This window comes from Pinus tabuliformis, chromosome 5_1, assembly GCF_031772625.1.
Source record: "Pinus tabuliformis cultivar Carrire ecotype Pingquan chromosome 5_1, CPIR1, whole genome shotgun sequence".
NCBI classification, from domain to species: Eukaryota; Viridiplantae; Streptophyta; class Pinopsida; order Pinales; family Pinaceae; genus Pinus; species Pinus tabuliformis.
In genome coordinates this window covers 163,044,478-163,067,809 of record NC_142305.1, presented here as the reverse complement: position 1 = coordinate 163,067,809, position 23,332 = coordinate 163,044,478, and the positions used below count along the sequence as shown (strand labels likewise).

At 39.2% G+C, this 23,332-nt stretch overlaps 1 protein-coding gene across 6 annotated transcripts in view; it reads right to left on the bottom strand.

Moving 5' to 3' along the window:
- LOC149163932 (uncharacterized) overlaps positions 1-23,332 on the bottom strand; it is a 416,091-nt gene that overhangs the window by 138,804 nt on the left and 253,955 nt on the right. For all 6 annotated transcript variants that reach the window (XM_089431903.1, XM_089431905.1, XM_089431904.1 and 3 more), the window contains exons 6-7: positions 22,530-22,570; positions 21,937-22,073 (exon numbers count right to left, since the gene is read on the bottom strand). In XM_089431903.1, the coding sequence (XP_089288029.1) occupies positions 21,937-22,073; positions 22,530-22,570 (178 nt within the window). The remainder of the gene's footprint in view (positions 1-21,936; positions 22,074-22,529; positions 22,571-23,332) is intronic.

The following is a 23,332-nucleotide window of genomic DNA, read 5'->3' as shown; positions in this document are numbered from 1 at the left end:
TTTCGTACCAACACGATATGGCTCCCACAGGGCAATGAACTTGGTCGGATGTGGGCTTTCTGCAGCAGCTCCTGAATCTACCTCTTGATTTCGTCGCTCTACAGAACAGAGCGCCGATAGATTGGTACATTGGACAGCGACGCACCTAGGGTTAGATCGATGGAGTGCTTGACCTGACAGTGCAAAGGCACCCCTCCGGGGAAGGTGAAGATGTCCTCGTACTCCTCCACGACCTTGTCCATCTGTTGTTGTCGTGCGGAGGGGCCCTGTCTGGAGGTTGTGGCCACTGTCTTCCTCTTTCCCTGAGGGCATATCGTCAGGAAAACAAATTTCCCGGCTTTGGAAATGAGCTTACTGCATTGTTTTGCAGTAACTAAAGAAATGGCGGTAGGCGGTGGTACCTCTGGTATCCTGTACAACTTATTTACCAAAGTAACAATAACAGCACGAGGCCTTGACTCATACACAGCATGTCGCTTCCATAAGTATGTTTGGCCTAATAATACATCACAAACATCAAGGGGAGCAATGTCACATAATAACTCATCTGTGAAGGGCTTGATGCTATAGTGTTAAATTGGCAACTAGGGCCAAACTTCATGTGGGTCATCTTATTCATGGCTAATAATATTTTTACTAGATTCCTCTCGTCGAGAGGTGTAGGATTGATCTAAAGATCATCCAATTCCGATAAGTATTCATGAAGATATGAATTTATTTTGATTATGGAATTATTATCAAGCCGACCTACACTCATGTAGGCTCAGAAGCCCAACAGTCGCATCTATTCAAACATCATCAGTTGTGTATAAATACAGGAGGACTTTTCCTCATTTGCACTCACTCATCTCATCACATCTCTCTCTCTCTCTCTCTACTGCGCAGAAAAGAGTCTCTTCTCTACTGCGCAGAAAAGGGTCTCTCTCTCACACATGTGAAGCCGGAAGCTGCTGCAACTGCAGATCCAAACTTTGACCAGCGTGGACCATCAAACCTCCTCTTCTGTTCTGCACTATAGGTTCATCTAAACCTCCTCTGAAGGTTGCAACTTTTGGTGGTGGAATCAAGCCGATCTAACGGTCGGTTTGTGAGATATCGACTACCCTAGTTTTGATGATGAAGCCGCTAATGCTGATGTTGCTGATCTAGGGTTTGCTACTGTTGATATAAATCAGATTTATTTTACTATTTCTCTCTGCTAAATTATTGAAGATAAAAGAAGATTTGATCAAAAGGTTTCCCCACACATTGTGGGGTTTGTCCCTGGCTAGCTGCCACATCTTGTGTCTCTTGTCTTAGCTTGTTTTCTGTCAATCGTTTAATGTTCTATCTGCACTTTACTTTATGTACGTGTGATTGCAAACCAGTGGAATATAATAAGAAAAGAAGTAAATTGTTATAAGAATAGAACATACCATAACTTAACATGGTAATAGAGCTGAGGTGAAGACAAAGCCCGAGCAAGAGCAAGAGCAAGAGCAATCACCGAAGAGAAGATTGGCAAGGCTATCCTAAAAGAACTATGGGGTCCTCAACACTCTTTCCTGCCGAGGACAAGCTCCATGAGAAAACTGACTACCACGGATGGAAGATGTCTATCAATCTAACCCTAGAAGAACAAGGAGTGTTGGACCATGTAAGAGGCAATATTGTTGAGCCTCCATCAAATGCATCCGCTGCTGCCTGGAACAAATGGAAAAATGGAGAAGTCAAAACAAAGAAAATCATCTGGGACTCTATCGACAAGCACTCGGTGGCCTACATCTCTGAACTAGACACCTCCAAGGAAATCTACGATAGACTAGTGAGTTTATTTAGAGTTAATGATGCAAATCAAGTTTTGTTTCTTAGAAATAAGCTAAGGGAAATCAAGAAGGGTAGAGATAAGAGTATGCAAGCATACTTCTTAAGAATCAGCGAGATCAAGAACGATCTCCTATCTATTGGGGAGACTATTAATGACAGAGAAATAGCACTCACGACTCTTGTAGGATTACCATCCGAATGGTACATGTTCAGGACTACTCTTCTGAACAATAATGTAATTTCTGGTTTCGAGGAATTAATGGCTAGATGCATTCAAGAAGAAACAAGGGTAGAAGAGCAAGAAATGCCCTTGCCTAAAGGTCCTCCTGCTGCCTTTTCTTCTCATGCTAAGAAAAGAAATAATTCCAGGTCTAAATCGAAAAGAAACGCTGGACCTAAGGGTGGAAGAAAATGACGATGTTACATCTGTGATAAAGCAGGTCACTATGCAAGGGAGTGCCCTGATAGAAAGGACTCACACTAGGACGATGATCAAAATCCCTCTGATGGCAATCAAAGGAATGACAAATTCAATAGCAAAGGTAAGAGGAGAGCTGGGAATCAAGGAAGAGGACAATCATTCAATAAGGCTAGAAATTCCAGGATGTATTAAATGCAACTGACCTCAAAAAGAACCCGGTGTCCATCTCGGCAATGGAAGACAAAGGCTACAAGGTAACCTTCAACAATGGCAAGGTACGTATATGGAAAAATAATGTTAAAGATGCATTTACTCTTGAGTTTCATGTTGATTCATTATATCAGGTTGGTGGAAGTCCGCTAGGTGTCATGTCTTGTGACACAACTCTTCAGTCCGAACTTTGGCATCAAAAGTTTGCCCACCTTCATTACAAAGCTCTACCCGATGTAAGACAAATGGTGACAGGGATGCCCGAATTCTGAGTAGAGAAAGAAGGTGGATGTCCAGGATGTGCCAAAGGAAAGCTCAAAAGGGGACCATTCCCCTCAAGCCATAGCAAGACCTCTGATATATTACAATTGGTTCACTCAGGCATATCTGAGGCTGGCATTGAGAGGGAGACTACTACACCACATACCCCTGAGCAGAATGGTGTGGCGGAAAGGAAGAACCGTACGATTGTGGAAGCTGTCTCTATGGGTAGATGATGTAACAATGCCTAATGTGGAGGAACCCATGGATCCTATTTATCCACTTGAGCCTTCCTCTTCTAGGAAGAGGCCTTCATGGCTTAGGGGGATACTTGATGATGCTGAAGGACATGCTAAACCCAGAGGAACCTTCCGTGAAAATAAGAAACCTAATAGGTATCAGGGATACCTGACCATCATGAGCACGATCATACAAAATGAGCCTTCATCATTCTCAGATGTCGTCAAGCATCAAATATGGAAGGACGCTGTGACCAAAGAATATGAGTCTATTATGGAGAATGATGTCTGGGAAGTAGTTCCCAGACCCCAGGACAAGACAATTGTTACATCAAAATAGCTTTACAAGATAAAGTTGCAGCAGATGGAAGTACGGAATAGTATAAGGCTCGATTTTTTGCTCGTGGTTTCTCCCAGAAGGAAGGTATAGACTATGATGTGATATTTGCACATGTTGCCAAATATACGACCATCCGCTTGATCATAGCCCTTGTGGCTTCACAAGGATGGAACCTACATCAGATGGATGTCAAGATCGTGGTCTTGCACGGTTCAATCAAAGAAGAGGTCTATGTGGAGCAACCCAGAAGATTGAGATTAATGATTGAAAATCTCATGCATGCAGGTTGAAGAAGGCTTTCTATGGGTTGAAGCAAGCACCCCGAGCATGGCATGAGAGGATCGATAGCTACTTGATGAAGCTAGGATTCACTAGGAATGAAGCCGATCCTAACCTTTACTTTAAGGTTGAAAATGACAAACCTCTCATACTGGTGCTGTATGTGGATGACCTCTTTCTAACAGGTGCAGACCCTCTCGTTCACAAAGGTAAGAGGGACTTGGCTTGAAAATTTGAAATGAAGGACCTAGGACCGATGCACTATTTCCTAGGACTTGAAGTGTGGCAGAAGCCAAGGGAAAATTTCCTATCTCAAGGAAAATATGTGGTGAAGATTCTGAAAAGATTTGGTACGATGGACTACTAGGCTGTGACTACCTCGAGGATTCTAACTTTCAGAGGTTATATGGTAGTGATGTCAGACCAGATTTGGAAAATGCCTCTGAGTTTCAAAAACTCATTCGTGTTGATGTTCTTGGTGAACCTTCATCCGAACATATGTTTTGCAGTTAGCATTGTGAGCTCATATTTGGTTGAGCGTCACTAGATTGGTGCCAAGAATCTTCTGAGATGTCTTCAGGACACAATCTCTCATGGATTGAGATACACTGCCAGAAATATAAAACTGCATGATTATTCGAATGCTGATTAGGGAGGTGGTGTGGAGGATCACTGGAACACTTTTAGTGTTATTTCTCTTTCGATTATGCTTCGATATAATGGATGAGCAGGAAGCATAAGTCGGTCGCCATAAGCATCACCGAGACTAGATACATACCTACGAATATGATCTCGTATGAAGCTGCCTGATTGGGGAATCTCTTCAGTGAGCTGTTTGAACACATACCACTATGATTCTCTATAACGACCAGAGGTGAGATTCGATTATTGAGGAATCATGTATTCGTCGATTGCTCCAGCAGATAGACATCACCTAGGATATGGTAAGTTGATGAGCAAGGAGGCTCCATCGCATTAAGATGATGTACAGGTCGATACACCTTGTCAAAGCCCCAAGGAAAGATCTAATCTGTGATTTTCCCAAACGACTTGGAGTCGTCAAGACCCTTGTACCAGGGTCTTGCATGTTGCATACATTGAGCTCTGGGAGCTCTGAGGGCTTGTTGTTCTTACTGGAGCAACATACGACCACAGGGTGACTCACCCTCCCCTAGTGGTGCGCACTGGAACAAGATGATTCACTCTCTTGTGGTACAAGATGATTCGCTCTCTTGTGGAACAGGATGATTCGCTCTCCTGTGTAGCAGGATGATTAGTTCTCCTGTGAGGCCTGGATTGATGTGTTCTCCATGGCGATTGTAGCAGGATTGATGTGTTTTCCTATGAGGCCTAGATTGATGTGTTCTCCATGGCGGATTAGATTGATGTGTTCTCCATGGCGATTGTAGCAGGATTGATGTGTTCTCTTGTGAGGATAGGATTGATTAATTTTCCTGTTGAGACATCCTACCCATGCAGTCTGGGACTCATGGGAAGTACCTCTCATCTAATCAATGAGTAGGGAAATGAAGTTAGGGACCATAGTAGTACCGATGGACGCATCGTTGTATCTACCGTACTCCCTACGCTAGGATGACCTCCATTGATCTGGGATCAATGATACTGGTCTGGGACCAGTGGTAGGAGTGGTATATTCTATGACACCGACTTCGGGTCGGGTGAGACTAGTCTGGGACCAGTGGTATGCACTCTGAGACTGACTTTGAGTCAGTGGAGGATGTTACTGGTCTGGGACCAGTGGTAGGAGTTGTACTCACTGTGACGCTGACTTTGGGTTGGTTGAGACTGGTCTGGGACTAGTGGTACATACTCTGAGGCTGACTTTAAGTCAGTATGATACATCCTCAATCATTTCTTCTTCTTCATAATTCGAACAAAAGCAGAGCAGAACAATACAAAGCAAAGTAGAACAATATAGAGTAGAGTCGTATAGATCAGTACAGGGCAGAACAAGTCAAAGCAGAATAGGCAGAATAGAGCAGAGCAGAGCAAGGGTCAAGTTGCACAGGGCAGTGCATTTGATGGATGAATAGTAGCGACCGGTAGACAGATTGCAGATGAAGTTCTCCCTAGTTGAGAGGGAGTGTTAAATTGGCAACTAGGGCCAAACTTCATGTTGGTCATCTTATTCATGGCTAATAATATTTTTATTAGATTCCTCTCCACGAGAGGTGTAGGATTGATCTAAAGATCATCCGATTCCGATAAGTATTCATGGAGATATGAATTTATTTTGATTATGGAATTATTATCAAGCCAACCTCCACTCATGTAGGCTCAGAAGCCCAACAGTCGCATCTATTCAAACATCATCAGTTGTGTATAAATACAAGAGGACTTTTCCTCATTTGCACTCACTCATCCATCACATCTCTCTCTCTCTACTGCGCAGAAAAGAGTCTCTTCTCTACTGCGCAGAAGAGGGTCTCTCTCACACATGTGAAGCCGGAAGCTGCTGAAACTGAAGTTGCAACTGTAGATCCAGACTTTGACCAGCGTGGACCATCAAACCTCCTCTTTTGATCTGCACTGTAGGTTCATCTGACCTCCTCTGAAGGCTGCAACTTTTGGTGGTGGAATCAAGCCGATCCGACGGTCGGTTTGTTAGATATCGACTGCCCTAGTTTTGATGATGAAGTTGCTAATGGTGATGTTGCTGATCTAGGGTTCGCTACTGCTGATATAAATCATATTTATTGTATTGTTTCTCTCTGCTGAATTATTGAAGATAAAAGAAGATTTGATCAAAGGGTTTCCCCACATTATGGGGTTTGTCCCTGGCTAGCTGCCACATCTTGTGTCTCTTGTCTTGGCTTGCTTTTTGTCGATCGTTTAATGTTCTATCCGCACTTTACTTTATGTACATGTGATTGCAAATCTGTGGAATATAATAAGAAAAGAGGTAAACTGTTATAAGCATAAAACATACCATAACTTAACATATAGACATTGTTGGCTCACGCAAAGATCTTGTCCTTGGTGAAGCCACCCGATGGTGTACGGCTGTGGATGTGTTGTGCTCGGTAAGCCTAGCTGCTTCACGACCTCTACCGAAATGAGGTTCTTTTGGCGCCTGCTATCGACAATGAATTGTACCAGGGAACCCTTTACCCACATCCGAGAGTGGAAGAGGTGCTCCTCCTCTGGATCTTCGGGTTCCTCCTTCTGGATCTTCGTGGTGGCAACAGTGGCGTTGGGCTCCGCATCAATAATCTACTTCCCTTTGTCATTCCCTTGTCGGGTTCTGACTCAGAGTCGGAACATGCATCTGATTCCGAAGCCTTTAGCTCGGCCACCAGTGACTGCTTGGCCCGACACTCACTTGTGTTGTGAGTGGAGCTCTTATGGAACTCACACCACTTTCCCGTGTCCTTCTTCGGCTTCGTGGTGTTGTTCTTTGCTTGCTGCTTTGGCAGGTTGTCTTGTGTTGCCCCGCCTTCGCTTTGTCCTTTGTTCTGTAGTTTGGGGGTACCTTTCCCTTGCTTCAGATTTGCAAATCCAAAGTCTCACTTCTTCTGATTAAACTTTTCCTCGATCTTGACAATATATCAATATGTCGTGTCGAGCAAGGAGATGTTTAGGAACTCCATCTCGTCCTGAATGTACCTATGTAGGCAGTCACGGTACTTGAGAACCAAATGGTTCTCAGAATCCTTGATACCCAACTTCGTGTGAAGGGTATTTATCCTCATAGCTCCCAACAGGGTAGTATTGCTTTTTGATGGCATCCTGAAATGAGTTCCAAGTGGGTGCGACTAAAAACAATGAGTTCGTACTTTCATCCTTTTGTTCACAGTAGGTTTCCCACCAATCCTTGACGTGGGGGGCTGCTTTGAGAAGTGCAAAAGTGATCTTTTCCCAACTGGAAAAATCATGAATGGAAAAATATCCTTCTAGCAGATTTAACCATTTATCTACAGCGTCTGCATCTATCTGACCCTCAAATATGGGAATGTCAAAGTTAACTTGTACCTTAAAGGGTGTGGCGCTTCCAGAGTAGCTGTCGGAAGTAGATGCGTCGCCGTTGGGTAGCCGCTGAAGGATATGGACAAAGTTGTCTATCATCGCGTTCCTTTGTCGCTCGAGGGCTTCTTCAAGCAAGATTTTGACAAGATCTCCTGCACCCTCGTCTTTCTTTTCATCCGCCATGGGAGGCCGTCAGGATTTGCGAGGCTAGTCTTACAAAGGTTCGACCAGTTCAAGCCCCAACTCCTTATATCCCGACCTTGTTAGGGACATCCAAAGAAAAACAGAGCAAGAGCAAACCACTCTAATACCACTGATCTAGATTTAAACAGGAATGCAACAAATTACGATATAACCATAAATACAAAGATGCAATAGAAATAACGCTTCATTTAATTAATATCAAATACTGAAATATGCTTACAAACAGAATGGAAATAAGACTATCTCAGGCAATGGTAGCTTATCTCTAAGAAGAGATGTGGCAGCGACATGCCTCAAAACTGTGTTACAATGAGACTCAAAGGCCTATTTATTATTGAGAAACAATGGAAAACCCTAAAAATCCAAAAACCTAACACTAGGAGATAAGGCGCCAAAATTGTGGGCCCCGTTTGGGTAAATTGGTACATCAACTTCCCGAGGTCGTAAATTTGGCATACGATCTCCATTTGGCTATCATAATACCTCATTTCGAAGATCTCGAAGAGAAGGTCGCAAACAAATCGGGGGACGTTTCATGTCTCTCTCTTTACCCTAGAAATGTCATTTAGGGCCTCAAAACGATTCCAGAAGTTTAGGACCCGAAAAACTGCCAAAAATAGTAAACTGTGCTACAATTAAGGAAACCGAAAAACTGAAAGAGACAAAGTTGGGGGTCTAAGTGGAATAGGCAGGTGGCCACCAATATCCACCTGGATCACTCATAAGGTGCGAAGTCCCTTTGAAGGCTTATATTACAATCTTTGAGCATCCCTTGAAAGGTCGTTTTGCATCACCTTGCACCATGAACCCTAGAATATCTATTATAGGTGATCATTACCTTACCAAGATTCCTCCAATCAGTGAAATGTTGAAATTTCTAAGTTTGACATGTTAGAAATCCCTCCTGCATTATCTGGTTTATTTCACCTACTTGTTTATTCCATTAACAAGTTATTTATACATATAAATATTGACAATAAACACAAATGCAGCCTTAACCCATATACAGATCAGCAACTGAAATACTAGACAAACACAGAAGGGACATCGTTATTTTTGGACAATCGTCCCTGGAAAAACCGAATGCGGGAAAATCGGTGCAACAGTTCTGAGGGTTTTATTATTAAGCAGATTTCTTGAGTACAACTAGGGTGTCAAAGTAGCTCACCCAACAGAGATTGTTACACGGCAATAATACTGTCAGGCCAGGGTAACTCCACATTGAACGAGAGACAAAACTCATTGATTTTATTCATTAGCTAACACATTATTTATATACATACATATGATGGATCAGTTCATCTTCTAGATGACTGTTCAGTTCACCCATCCATTTCGGATTAGGTGTCAACATTCCCCCCCTTAATCTGAAGGGATGTTGGTGAGTCCAAGCATCATTCTGAATCTTTCAAGCTTTTCTCTTCCAAGCGCTTTGGTGAAGATGTCTGCAATTTGCTCGTTTGTGGAACAATGACGGAGATGGATTGTTTTGGCCTCAACATGATGTCGGATCAGATGATATTTAGTATTGATGTGCTTAGTACGATCATGGAACTTTGGGTTCTTGGCCAACTTTATTGCAGATGTGTTATCAATCATGAGTGGAGTTGATTGTATTTGTTTTACCTGCAAATCTTCAAGAATTTTCCTGAGCCACACAATTTCTTTCGTTGCTTCAGCTGCTGCCACATATTCTGCTTCTGTTGTGGAATCTGCTGGTACTGATTGTTTGCGTGATCTCCAGGAGACAGCTCCTGATCCAAGACTCATAGCATATCCTGAAGTAGATACCCCAGTTTCTTTGTCTCCATCGAAGTCTGAATCAGAGTATCCAATCAAGTTGAAGTCGTCCACCTGTGTATACTTGATTCCAAGGTCTTGAGTTCCCTTCAAGTACCTTAGAACTCTTTTTGCAGCAGACCAATGTCCCTCACAAGGCTTTTGCATAAATCTGGAGAGGATTCCAACAGCAAATGAAATGTCTGGTCTGGTAGTAGTGAGGTAGATGAAATTTCCTACAAGCTGTCTATACTTTGTTGCATCCTCAAATTCCTTTCCTTCAATAGATGTGAGCTTCAAGTTTTGTTCCATTGGAGTACAAAGGGGATTGCACTCTGTCATGCCAAATCTGTTTAACAAATCTCCAATGTATTTCTTTTGAGAAAGAAATATGGACTTTGGATGTTGGGTTACTTCAATGCCAAGATAGTAATGAACATAGCCCAAATCAGTCATTTCAAAAAAATTTCCTAATTCTTTCTTTATGGATGCAATATAGCTTTCATTGTTCCCTGTCATTAAAAGAACATCTACATATACCACAAGATATACAACTGTTTTGCCAACTTTCTTGACAAATAAAGTTGCATCATCAAGATCAAAATGTTTGAAGTTGAGTTTCAGAAGATGCTCAGTTAGTTTTTCATACCAGGCTCGTGGTGCTTGTTTGAGGCCATACAAGGACTTCACAAGTTTGCATACTTTGTGTTCATGTCCTTTCACAGCAAATCCTTCAGGCTGGGACATAAAAACATTCTCTTTTAGATCTCCATTCAAGAATGCAGTTTTTACATCCATTTGATGGACTTTCCAACCGTTCTGAGCAGCTAGTGCAAAGAGTGTCCGGATGGTGGCCCATTTTGCTGTGGGAGCAAAAGTTTCCTCATAATCGACCCCTTCCTTCTGTGCAAAACCTTTTGCCACAAGCCTAGCTTTGTGCTTGTCAAGTGAGCCATCAGCTTTGTACTTGTTCTTGTAGACCCACTTGCAGCCAATTGGTTTGGTTCCAAATGGAGGATCAACCAGCTTCCAAGTGCCATTCTTTATGAGGGCATCATACTCCTTCTGCATCGCTTCTTTCCATTCATCATGAGAAGCAGCTTCTTTGAAGGAAGTTGGTTCAAAATCTGTAGACAAGTTCAATTCACAATCATAAGTAACATCCATATCAACAGGTGAATTAGAGTTATCTACATCACCTCCATCTTGTCGGTTTGTATTTCTGGTTCCTGTTTTTCCAATTTCATCAGGATGAACACTTTCAAGTGTCTTTGTCAGCCACTTTGGGGGACCTTTCTGAGATGGTCCAGGTTGTTCTGTTGATTGAGTTGGGACTGAATCAAGATTAAGTCTCCCAATTCTATCAATTACATCACTTAAAGCATCATCCGCTGTTGGAGTGTCATGCAAGGGAGATTGTTCTTCAGAAGGAGATTCCACATGTTGATCTAGTATAGGAATCCCCCCTTCAAGATGTGGAATCTGATTATCAAACTCTTGGAATGATTTCGGTTTTGTGAATCTATCCAAGCGATCAAGTTGCCGCTCAACAACACTGTCAGATTTGGATGATTCAAGAAAAATGACATCTCTAGATAAAACAAACTTTTTATTTACTTCATCATAGAGGCGGTATGCTTTAGATGTGTTTGAATACCCCAGGAAGATACACTTACGACTTCTAGCACCAAGTTTGTTTCTATGTACCTTTGGTATTAAAGCATAACAGGTGGAACCAAATATCCTGAGATGTTTTACCGAAGGAACATGTCCATACCACAATTCATAAGGAGTCTTGTTTCTTATAGCACTAGATGGACATCTATTCTTTATATATGCAGCACATAGAACAGCATCAGCCCAAAACATTGTCTTTACATTTTTGAAGAAAAGCATGGATTGTACCATATTCAAAATTGTTCTGTTCATTCTTTCAGCTACACCATTCTGTTGAGGATTATAAGGCACAGTTGTTTGATGTTTAATCCCATGTTGGCGAAGATAGTGTTCAAATTCATTTGATGTATATTCTTTTCCATTATCAATGCGAATAGACCCAATATGAGATTGTGCATCATTTTCAATCCGTTTATGAAAATTCTTGAATGTTTGAAAAGCATCAGATTTGTTCTTCAAAAAATAAACCCAACACATTCTGGTGTAATCATCAATAAATGTCATGATATATTTATTTCCATTTGCAGAAGGAACAGGCATTGGACCACATAAATCTGAATGAATAAGTTCAAGCTTCCTATGTGCTCTTGAATGTGAATCATGAAAAGACTGTTTGCTGTGCTTTCCTAGAATGCAGGCATCACATTGTTTATGTTTTCTAGGAATTGTAGGCAAACCAGCAACACCATTTTTCTTCAACAAGCGGAAACTATCATAGTTTAAATGTCCAAATCTAGTATGCCATAATAAACTTGATGGAAGTGCACCTTCTTCATGATGAGAAATATATGAGAAATGTTGTGCATGAACAGAGGTTCCTTGCAGTTTAAGAAGTCTTTCTTCTTCTATACCCCTCATGACAAGTGAGTGGTCAGATGCCTTTCTTACCTCAAGCTTGCCATCAAACATGTGAATGGAGTGACCTTGCTGGCGGATGTGGACCAGGGACAGCAAGTTTCTCTTGAGCTGTGGGAGATATAGAACATGATCCAGAAGAAAGTCTGGAAGACCAGGCAGTTTAAGCCTGATTGTGCCAAGCCCTGATGGCTTGATTTTTGACTGATCTGCAAAGTATACTGCTCCATCAACATTGTCAGTGAAATCTTCAAAGAAATCTTTCCTATGAGTCATATGACAGGTTGCTCCTGAATCAAGCAACCAGTCATTTTTCGAAGAAGCAAGTGAAGCATTAAACAAATCTTCATTTACTCCAATGTTACATTGTGCCTCAATATAGTGAGCGGATTCAGGTGCTTTACCTTTGTCTGTGTCATCAGTTTTACCTTTCTGCTGATTTCTTCTCTGCTCAACTTTGTCCCATGGTAGCTTGCATGTAGAAGCATCACGTGATCCATTTCGTTTGCAGCGAATGCAATGCAGATCTGCCTTTTCTGCTTGAGGATGTTTGCCCCCCTACCTCTGAAGTATCTTCCTCTTCGTCTTCGTCCACCTCTTCCTCTTGTAGAATCTTGAGCAGGATGCTTTTCTTTATGAGCAAGGCAAACAGTCTCTTCAGAAGATTCAGGGACTGTTTTCTTTCCAAAGGCTTTCTCTCTTTCAGCAAACTTTTTCACAAGAGTGTCAAAGGTTATATCTTTAAGATTTCCATTTGCTTGTAAAGACTCAAGATAATTAGAGTAGGTAGGATAGAGTGCTTTGAGAAAGGCAATAAGAGAGATATCCAGCTCAACCTTAGTGGATTTAATATCATGCATTATAGACTTTATTTCAGATGCAAGAGCAAGAGGATCATTATTTTTCAGTTCAAGAGTGAAGAGTTTAATCATGAGCTGAACAACTTCAAGTGCAGAATGTGTATCATAGAGTTCTTTCAGCTTTTGTAAAGCTTCAAAGGCAGTGGAATAGGATGAAATATGACGACTTACTTCCTCATTTACAGATGCTGCGATCAATGCATAGGCTTTGTTGTTCTTGTTTTCCCAAATAACAAGTTCTTTATCTGATGTAGGCTGCACAAGGTCTTTGTCTTCTTCTCCGACACACACTCCTTTCCACAGCTCATTGTAGATGAGGGTGTGTTTTACCATCCGAGACCATTCTGAATAGTTCTCCTTGCCAGTGAGAACTATTCCTACCATAGAAATGATTGAATGCATTCTGTAAAAAAATATCTCTGCCAAAAAACTTCTGTTGAGAGAAAAAAAATCCTTATATGATAGCCTTATGCATTTATTTTTCTTCTAACATTTCATCAGCATATCATCAGCATTTCTTATATCACCATTTCTTTATATCACTTCCACAATATTATGTTTTGAAAAAAGAGGGCGCTCATATATCACTGCTACAATATTGTTTTGAAAAAAGAGGGCGCTCATATATCACTGCTACAATATTATCAATGCAATTGAAAAAAAAGCGCATTCACTTCACTGTATTATTATTTCAATTCCCGCAATTTCAAAAGGCCACTTGCAGCCAGGTCACCGACAGTTCCAAAAGTAGATGCTTGATTCAGCATGCGTGCAAAACGTCCATCCAATTCATCACATACAAAGCTAACAAAATAAAGTGCAGTGAAGAGCTTCTTGTTGGAAAAGCACTCTCCACAGTCTTTACAAAAAAACGCAGCGAATACCACAGTCTTGCAATAAAAACGCAGTCATTCTTCAATAAAACGCAGTCATTTTTTTCACCGGCATTCAAAATTATTCAATGCACAAAGCCTTCACAGTATTCACAGCATATACGGCCTTCAAAAAAAACATACACGGTCTTCAAAACACGTCTTGACATGCATTATTGAACTCGATTTAACTGGGGATCGCTGCTGCACATTTTCTCAATGCAAACTCCTAGCACGGATTCCTCATCTGAAAAGATTAGTTATGTGGGACAATAGTAAATGCTCAAAGTTTCCAAAGCTGTTTGGAGAACCTTTTGCGTTTCCGAATCTGTTGTCGTTCGAGGTAATTAGATGCGAGGGTCTACAAAAGTTTCCACGGTTGAAAGAAAAGGCAATGCCAAGATTGAAACACTTGGAATTCTGGTGGTGCAACAGCCTCACAGATATGCCCAATGGAATAGAGAAATTGCAGAGCCTTCAAGATGTGACGGTATATATCCAGCTACCGGGTTCAGATATAGACCGCTTCAAAAACGACCCGTGTTGGGATGCTTTGAAGGAGCGCGAAATTAAAGTAAGCTTGGTTCCAAAGGTAAGCTGTTACTTATAAATAGTAAAACATGAAATGGAGAAAAAAAAGCGTAAATCTCAGATGAAATGGAAAATTTTAGTGAGAAGTTCAGTTTTAAGCTCGGCTTTTCAGTGGAGACGGGTTCTAAGCATATACGGCTCTTGAAGCGCAGAGGGTTTTGATGAGGAGACGGGCATTTGGAACATGCTAAGAACAACGTTTCTGATGCACCGGCTCTTTCAAAGGAAACCGACGCTCAGGTGTGGACAGAGGCAATCAGTGCGTAGAGAATCAGTGTCAGGCAGAGGCAGAGCAGCGCAGGACAGAGCAGCGCAGTGCTCAGGGCAGAGGCAGGAGTTACAACTAATTTGGGACCTGTGCTCTGATACCATGTCAGGCCAGGGTAACTCCACATTGAACGAGAGACAAAACTCATTGATTTTATTCATTAGCTAACACATTATTTATATACATACATATGATGGATCAGTTCATCTTCTAGATGACTGTCCAGTTCACCCATCCGTTTCGGATTAGGTGTCAACAAATACCTCTTGTTGGAGACAAATATTCAGCCTCTCAACTCTAGTCTGCCCCACGAAAATCCTTCTAGCGCTTCTCGTTGGCTCTACGTCAGCCCTGCTAGCCTCAGCTCAGCTCCTGAAGCCTCTGCGTCAACCTTCTAACCCTCTACGTCAGCTCTCTAGCCCTCTGCGTCAGCTCTCTAGCCTTCTGTGTCACCCACGCAGGCCCCTCAGCCTCGACGCAGTCACTAGCTGCCTCTGCGTAGCTTCTGCTACCTCTGCGTAGCTCTAGCTGCCCCTGTGTCAACCTCTTTGGTCACTGTGCTGACCCTCTGGAACTATCTCTGCCTCTCTGCTATGTACTCACTATCCCTCGCTGCAACAGATCACTTGTTCGAATTTTCTAAGCAAACCCTGCACTAAAAAATCGAACTAACTGATCAATCTTGGTGTATCTCCAACTGACCCTCAAGCCTCCTCTTATACTTTTTCTGTTGAGTCTTTAATGGCCGAGATTAAGTCTCTAATCAATCCATGTTATTTAAAATATTCTCACCCAGTTTTATATTAATACCCATTAATATTTAATTTTCCTATGTTTAGAATTAGGAACCCCATTAAAAATATTAATTATTTTAGTATCTCTCCAACTGGGTGGAATTTTCCCAAACCATTTCTAAGTCTTGGAGATCTTATGTGCCTTAGCCTCTCCACCAATTTCGTGGCTAGAGCACATCCGAGGCTACTACAAATCAACATGAAAGTTCGTAAAGAGCAAGGGACTTCAGCTGTGGTGAAAGTGGGTCATTGTCCCATCATTAACACTTAGTCTAGCTCTTTGTCTTGTAGGGTTTCCCTCTCCAAATCCTCCTAGATGTTTTGGTAACAGACTTAAGTGTCTAGGTGTACAGAACTCGCCCAAGGTCTCCTTAAACACTTGCTCTAGTGTGAGCAATTTGCATTTGTAACTTAGCCTAAGTTTAACTTCGGAAAAGCACATAATTATTATGTTGTCTTATTAAGCTAAAGAAACATTAGAAAAAGTAAAGTAAATCACTTTACTCATTATGTTTTAATCTCAACCCTTTATCTCAAGTGAGGCGAAATCGAATCTCAGCCGTCAGTCACTTTCGAGATTATGATTAGGGATTTAACTCAACAAAAAGTTATAAAAATGAGGCTAAGGAGAAGGAGAATGCACACCATACAACAACACAAGATTGAGAGAGGCATCTCAATGAGGAGTATGATAGTCTAAGTGTGTTGGTTCTGAGGAAGGCTGCAACAAGGAGGTCCAGATCAGCCAAGAAGTGCTTGATTAGCTAGATTAGATCCAATGTTGTACATGTATTTCCTTAGTTGGGCCATCATCCCAGCACGAGAGCCCAAGTAGGTTCTAACTAAATTCAATGATGAACTAATTTGATTGGGTAAAATCTACTGTGTCATTGTGATTGAAATTGGTATATTTTGCTTTTGCTAAATTTATTGTGTTAATGAACCTAGCTATGCAATTAATCAGTAGCTTAGTAATTTGCTAGGAATTAAGTGTCAGGCGTTATATTTGTAGGAAAAACTAACATGGGGGGCTAGAACTCATGAGTGGGAAAAAGGGCTATGCAATAGGTGATGAGGGGCTTAAGCCTAGAGTGCTAAGCCATTATTTGAAATATGCCTAGAGTCAAAAGTGATATGTTTTATTATCCTAAGTCCATAAAGTGAATCCATCAGGTGCCATTTGTTAAAAGGGCACATGCACATAAAAAGAGAGATTTTAGTGTTGTTCCATTCATTTTCATCATTCCATTCCACCATTCAGAATTTGGTTGGTTACCGAACTTCCTACTATATAAAGGGGGTGTGACCCTGTGATTTCGTTACCATGTTAATCCCCACTGGATTTGGCTATGGGGATAAGTTTCCCCAATGTAAGGCCATAAAGTACTTAGAGAATTTTAACGGCAATTAGAACTCCTAGAAGCTGTAGAGCTTTGAGACATACTTGGCTACCTTGAATTGGGAACCTTGAAAGGGCAGTGGAACGGCCCAATGGATTGGGGGTGCAAAGAAGTGGGTGCACTACCTTGGATTGTGTAGGTGGATGGGGGATGAGAAACTGTTGGTTGGAGGACACTGTAGTCAAGTACCTTGTAACGAACAAAAGTCGTATACACAGTGGAAATCTTTAAAATACTTCAAAGACGTAAATGTCCATTGTAAGACATGTAACTATATATAGAATATTATATAAAAAGAATTGATATGAAGTATTACAAATGAGAATGAGGGCCTACTTATATACCCTAGGCAGGTGCCCTTTCATGAATGGTCATGTCTCTGAGACATGTCTCTTCATTACTAACTAACTAACCATTAGTTAATTAATTATCATTTATTATTATTATATTTATATTTATATTTATTATTTTTATATGAATTATATTCATAGCATTGCCTCTCTCCTCAAGAAGCTTTGTCCTCAAAGCTTACTGAGAATATCTTCTTATCTTTGAACTTTCATCTTCGTTGATACAAGATGATATGATGCTCTGAGTGAAGGACAAAATTGTCGTACTTTGAACGGATCGGACCATCCTAGATTAATCTTTTATGGAATCTTCTTATCTCTGGAAATTTGTGATGAATAGTTATCGTAGGACTGGATTCTACAAACTTCAATATTCTTGGGAACATAAATTTTCCGTTTATGTTCTGAGTGATATTGGTACATAGATTGATTGGAAAGTATGCTCTTGTGATTTGGATGTCAATAAATAGTTCTTCTGGTTGAACTTTCCCTTATCATGTTAGTGGTTGTTTCCTGATTTCCTTCAAGCATTGTTGTTGTTGAGTTGGCTACTGAATCATCACTTGGAATTTCCATTGTTTGAACTGCAACATCTGCATAACTTTTAACTTCTATTGGTTTCTTATCTTTTTGAGTTCTGGTATTGACCAGATCGGTATTTCTTCCTTTATCTTCGACGTGCACTAAAGGCTTTGATACTTCTTCTTGTGTAAGTCGTTCTAACTTGTCATTTACTGATTTCTTATCACTTATAAGCTTCGTTATTTGCGTAAATAGGGTTTGGTTATGATTCCTTCGACGTAAAAGCTCTTCACTTTCTGGATTGTTGGATTTATGTTTAGTATTCTCCTCATCTTGTAAACTTTCGATTTGTTTTAATAATGTTTGATTAAGGTTCTTTAAACGTGAATTTTCCTCTTCTTGTTTTGATAAGCACTTCTTGAGTTCCTTCTTTGTGGCTTTAGCTTTCTTGACATGTTCAAGTAGTTTTTCATTGTGCTCTCTGAGGCGCGAAATTTCCGTCTTCACTAGATATGACTTCTTCAAGCTCCTTTTGTTTTTTTTTTATTGGATCTCTTGGAACACCAATTTCGAAATCTCCTTAAGGTTTTGTGATGAGTGTGTTGTTGATTCTAATTTTATGGCCATGTCTTGAAATGTGATCATCTTCTTCTTATAAGGGAACATTAGAAAACAAAAAACAAAAATATTCATTGAGAAAAAAAAAATGTACACAATTCTTTAAACCAAGGTAATCCGAAAATTATGTCAATCTCTTCTCTAAGCAAATTGAGATACATACTCATATTCATCAATTATTATTTGCAAGTTTTTAATTTTGTATTCAGCATCAAAATAAGAGGCTTCTTTATTCTCGATTATATCTGATCCTGAAATTAATAATTGATTTGCTAAATTAACATTAATGTAATTTTCCTGATGATTCTCGTTGATAATGATATTAATATATTTTCCTTGGATATTCCCTTTTAATGTACATAATCCATAACATGGGATCATGCCACATTTACAAGAGAATCTTCCTTCCATCATTTTCGAATTAGACTTCATTCTTTTCTCTTCAATGATTGACTCCACCAATGTAACCTTGTAATCTTTTATGTAGCCACGATTTTTAATATAATCCCTTGCACTTTGTACTTCAACTTGTCTTTTAACTTCTATAATAATATTTTTTCAAAAATATAATTATAATATTTTTTTTCTTAAACTCTCTTCTTCCTTTTTTTATAATTTTTTTTAAACTTTTTTTTTTTTATAAAGCTTTTTTTTCTATATATATATTTATAAACTTTTTTCTTTTTGAAAAGTTACAACCCTAGTGAAATGTGGCTATTCGCCTCTTTGAAGTATAATATAAAATATATGTCTACCATGTGCCATTGACTCAGTTAATTTTCTCGATGTAAAAGGTAAAACTTACCATTCACATAAAGAGATTTTGTATTCCTTCTGTTTTTCTTTTACCTTGAAAATACCATGAGCAATTACCATGGGTTGCTAAAACCACAAGCTTGTAAACCACTTAATGAAGAATCAAGATAATTGTATCTACTCTTCCTTCTCTTACATATAGTTTTAAAGATATTTGGAAATATTCTCTTTTAACTTTATCATGCACTTTTTATCAATAATGTAGAACATTTTTATATATATGAATGTTCTCCTTTAAAATTTACATCAGACTAATTTTTTTTAATAGTATATTTTTTATATGATTTTTTTTCTTTAAATCTTTTTTTATTCTTTATATGTATTCTTTTTTTTTTTCTCTTTTTCTTTTGTGACTATTTTTTTTCCTTCTTTTTTTTTTAATGGCCAAAGCCCTGAATGACGAAATTGGTGAAACAGAGAAACTCCAACTTTGTGTAGCGAAACCCTTCAATTGTGACAAAAACAAGGTTGACGAAGGATTAATGGCCAAAGGCTGGATCAAACTGGTTCTCTTCAGTGGTTGAGCATACAGAGGATCGAACAGCTCTGATACCAATGTAACAAACAAAAGTCGTATACGCAGCAAAAATCTTTAAAATGCTTCAAAGACATAAATGTTCATTGTAAGACATGTAACTGTATATTGAATATTATATAAAAATGATTGATATGAGGTATTACAAATGTGAATGAGGGCCTGCTTATATACCCTAGGCAGGTGCCCTTTCATGAATGGTCATGTCTCTAAGACATGCCTCTTCATTACTAACTAACTAACCATTAGTTAATTATTTATATTTATATTTATATTTATATTTATTATTTTTATATGAATTATATTCATAACATAACTTGGCATGTTACCTTTTTAATGCAATTATGGACCATCGCTAGCTTTAGGTAGCCATTTTCCACATTCGAGTCATAGCCCTAGCTTGAGGTGACTCACTGCTGAGAGATTATGAGTAGTGCAATCTCTGGCTAGGTGGAATGTCTAAGGTTTGCAGTCGCTTTCATTTCTCAAAAATAAGTGGTTGTTGGTCAGCTGATCTGCGGTCAGTGTTTGTTCTCTGCTGTGATAGTTTGTATATTACATGTTGTCTAATTATGTGTTTCTACAAGGTTAATTATGCTGCAATGGTTAAGTATAGGATGCATTGCATGATCATGTGCATTAAGCATGTGTTTGTATATTACATGTTGTCTAATTATGTGTTTCTACAAGGTTAATTATGCTGCAATGGTTAAGTATCGGATGCATTGCATGATCATGTGCATTAAGCATGTAAGGCAGAATAGAAAGATGGTAACAAAGCAAATAGAAATGAAATGAAATATGAAATGATATTTTAACATCCACGAGACTAAAAATAGTCTATGGGACCATCAGTTCTCTGCTTTTCGCTTTTTGCAATTCAATCATTTTCTTATTCAAATTGATGATGAGCTGACCCAACCTTCCAACAATCCCCTCGCTAGAAAAACAATGCCAAGAAACCAATGCTAACATATTCCTATAACTTTCTCTGATGTCTTTGAACGCATCACATTCCAAAATGAAATGTTTTACCAATTCCACTACCCCAGAAGTGCAAAATGTACACTCGTTCTTCCCAAGCTGCTTTAGGCTTTTTCCAACATCTTGTTTCACACCGAAGTTGATGCGAGTTGGTTCTTAATTGAGCAATAAAAATCTTTGCCACGGAATGCTAGCTCCAATGAACTCTTTTTGTTGTAGATCACACGTAGGGTTGAATTCCTCAATGCAGCACTTCTTCTTTCTACCCAACTCTTTTCCCCATAACCGTTTACAAAACTTCTCCATAACAAAATTCTTTAGCTCCTTGCTATTTGTGGGACAAACATTGAGGTAGGTATTCCATTTTTACATCCATGTGTGGTTTTGTCTCATCCATGTTTTCTTTCTTTCACTCATGCATTCAGTGAAGATAACATTAGGCCATCTACCTACTCGCTGTTATGCATGCCTTGGTGGGAACACATTATTCATGGTATCAGAGGTATATGTATTGGAACTGAAGAAAAATTACAGGTTAGGCTACAGAGATTAAAATATTTTATGAGAGAACAAAACGAATGTAAAACAGGCCCTAGACTCATTTTGCATAATGGTATCAACAATTCCTTAATATGCTTTAATGCTTCAGTCTATTACGGGTTATAAACTTATATGGTCTCATCGAGAAACATTTTCTGGCCTCTATCACAGCTTATCAATGCTGTACAAATCAGCTGGATCAACGCTGCCTTTTCCATCCATCTGAAAGAGTGAAAGGAGTTTGGCCATCGAGTTGCTTGAGCATTTATTTCATTTTTCATTAAATACTATTTTCCAAACTGCATGATGCAGATGTTCTACTATTAGCATAGATCCATCTTAAGCCCAGAAATATTAAGCACAGAAAAGGTAAATGCCATCTCTAACTGCCAGTTGATCTCTCCATTTAGAGGAAGTAATGCTACTTAAATGTAAGACATAAGAAAATTTTGAGGTATGAAAAGAAGAATAGCAATATGCTAAAATCTCAATCAAGCTATATGTGCAATGCACGTCCACTGACAGCTCCCTGTAATCAATACACAAGATAGATAATACTTAAGAATTTAAAGAATTGAAATGAGTAGATTGTACCCACAGCTGAAAATCAACATATGGCAATGAGATACAAAGCGTTCACATATGCTGAAAGCTTGGGAGAAACTTGTCCAATAATAATAATTCCATAAAAATGTAAAGCAACAAAATAGATACAGCAAGGTACTTACAAAGGCGAGGAGCTGCACAACGTAGAGTTACAAAGGGAACGTCAGTTAGGCGCGCCCATGAGCAATCTACTACAGCCAGACCCCTTTTATGCAGTAACTCTTGATCCTGCTTTGAAATACACCTATTTCCCATCGGACTGCAGAAATAAATAGATTAAAATGTCATAAATTTTTAAAAACAAACTTAGGAATGGAAATGTAGGAGTCTCATTACTAAATATAGACCATGACAAACTTGATAGACTGCAAATTAGTCCCTTTCATTAGGAAATAACCAAAGAAAAACAAAAAGATTCAGTGGCTCAAATACACTAACTCTAAATTCTATAAACAAAACTGTCCTAAAACCTCATCTTGGAAGCCTGTAAGGAAAACTGCTAACACTATATTTTGCATGTAAGTTGACCAACTGAACTTAAGGGATGAAAATGTTATCATATTATGTACAAAATAACTTTAAGTTGATCATTAATGCTCAATTTTCCTTGACATGTTCATACCCTAATCTTTTAAATGCAGACTCATAAGCTCAAGTAACTATCTAAATAATATTCTGGAAACCGAAGACCATGATTTATCTTTACGAAAACAACCTCAGAACAACACCTCCAAAACGCTGATTTATTCGCAGTTCCTGAAACAAGAAATTCAAAAATGTGAAGTTGTATTAGTACAATCAAACCAGAAGACAATCACACTACCTTAGTTATTCATCAACACCAACACTTTCCATATCCTCAATCTTCCATGTCTATTATCCACTTTCTAGAAGGAATGCAGAATATTGCAGAAATTTTACAATTATTCCCTCTGAAGTCTAGCTTAATCATACTATGTGACCACCAGCTAGTAATAAAGCTCACACTAGGAACAAGACATTGGCTGACCACAAGCTAGGTACTGGACTTGTCACTGTCAGATACTAAGAGAAGATAAAGTAGAGATTAATGCATGGCAAATAGTCAGAACTTTTCTATGATTGTGGAAAGCTCACTCAGAGCATGTAGATGCTGTAATATCCTGTTTATAAATTTAATGATTTTCTCAGGATTTTGCTTCAGAAATTTATGCCGTCAATTTGATAAACAATTTTCACAAATTGAACCATAAAATTAATGGAAAACAAGGGAATATAAAATGCAACTAAAATTTGAAAATATATACATGCAATGATTCTCAGCTTTATTTTACTGAAATAAAATATGCAAATTCATGAAACTATAAATGGCTGAGGTGATGATCTCAAAGAAATCTATAACAATGCTGCATCGGGCCTCCAAAATAAACTGAACGGGCAAGTACAATCTATGAATTGTGAACAAATACAACAAGGGATGAGATGGGTTTTCATCCAATCTCACCGAATCATCCAAGTGTTTCCATCCTAGGGCTACCT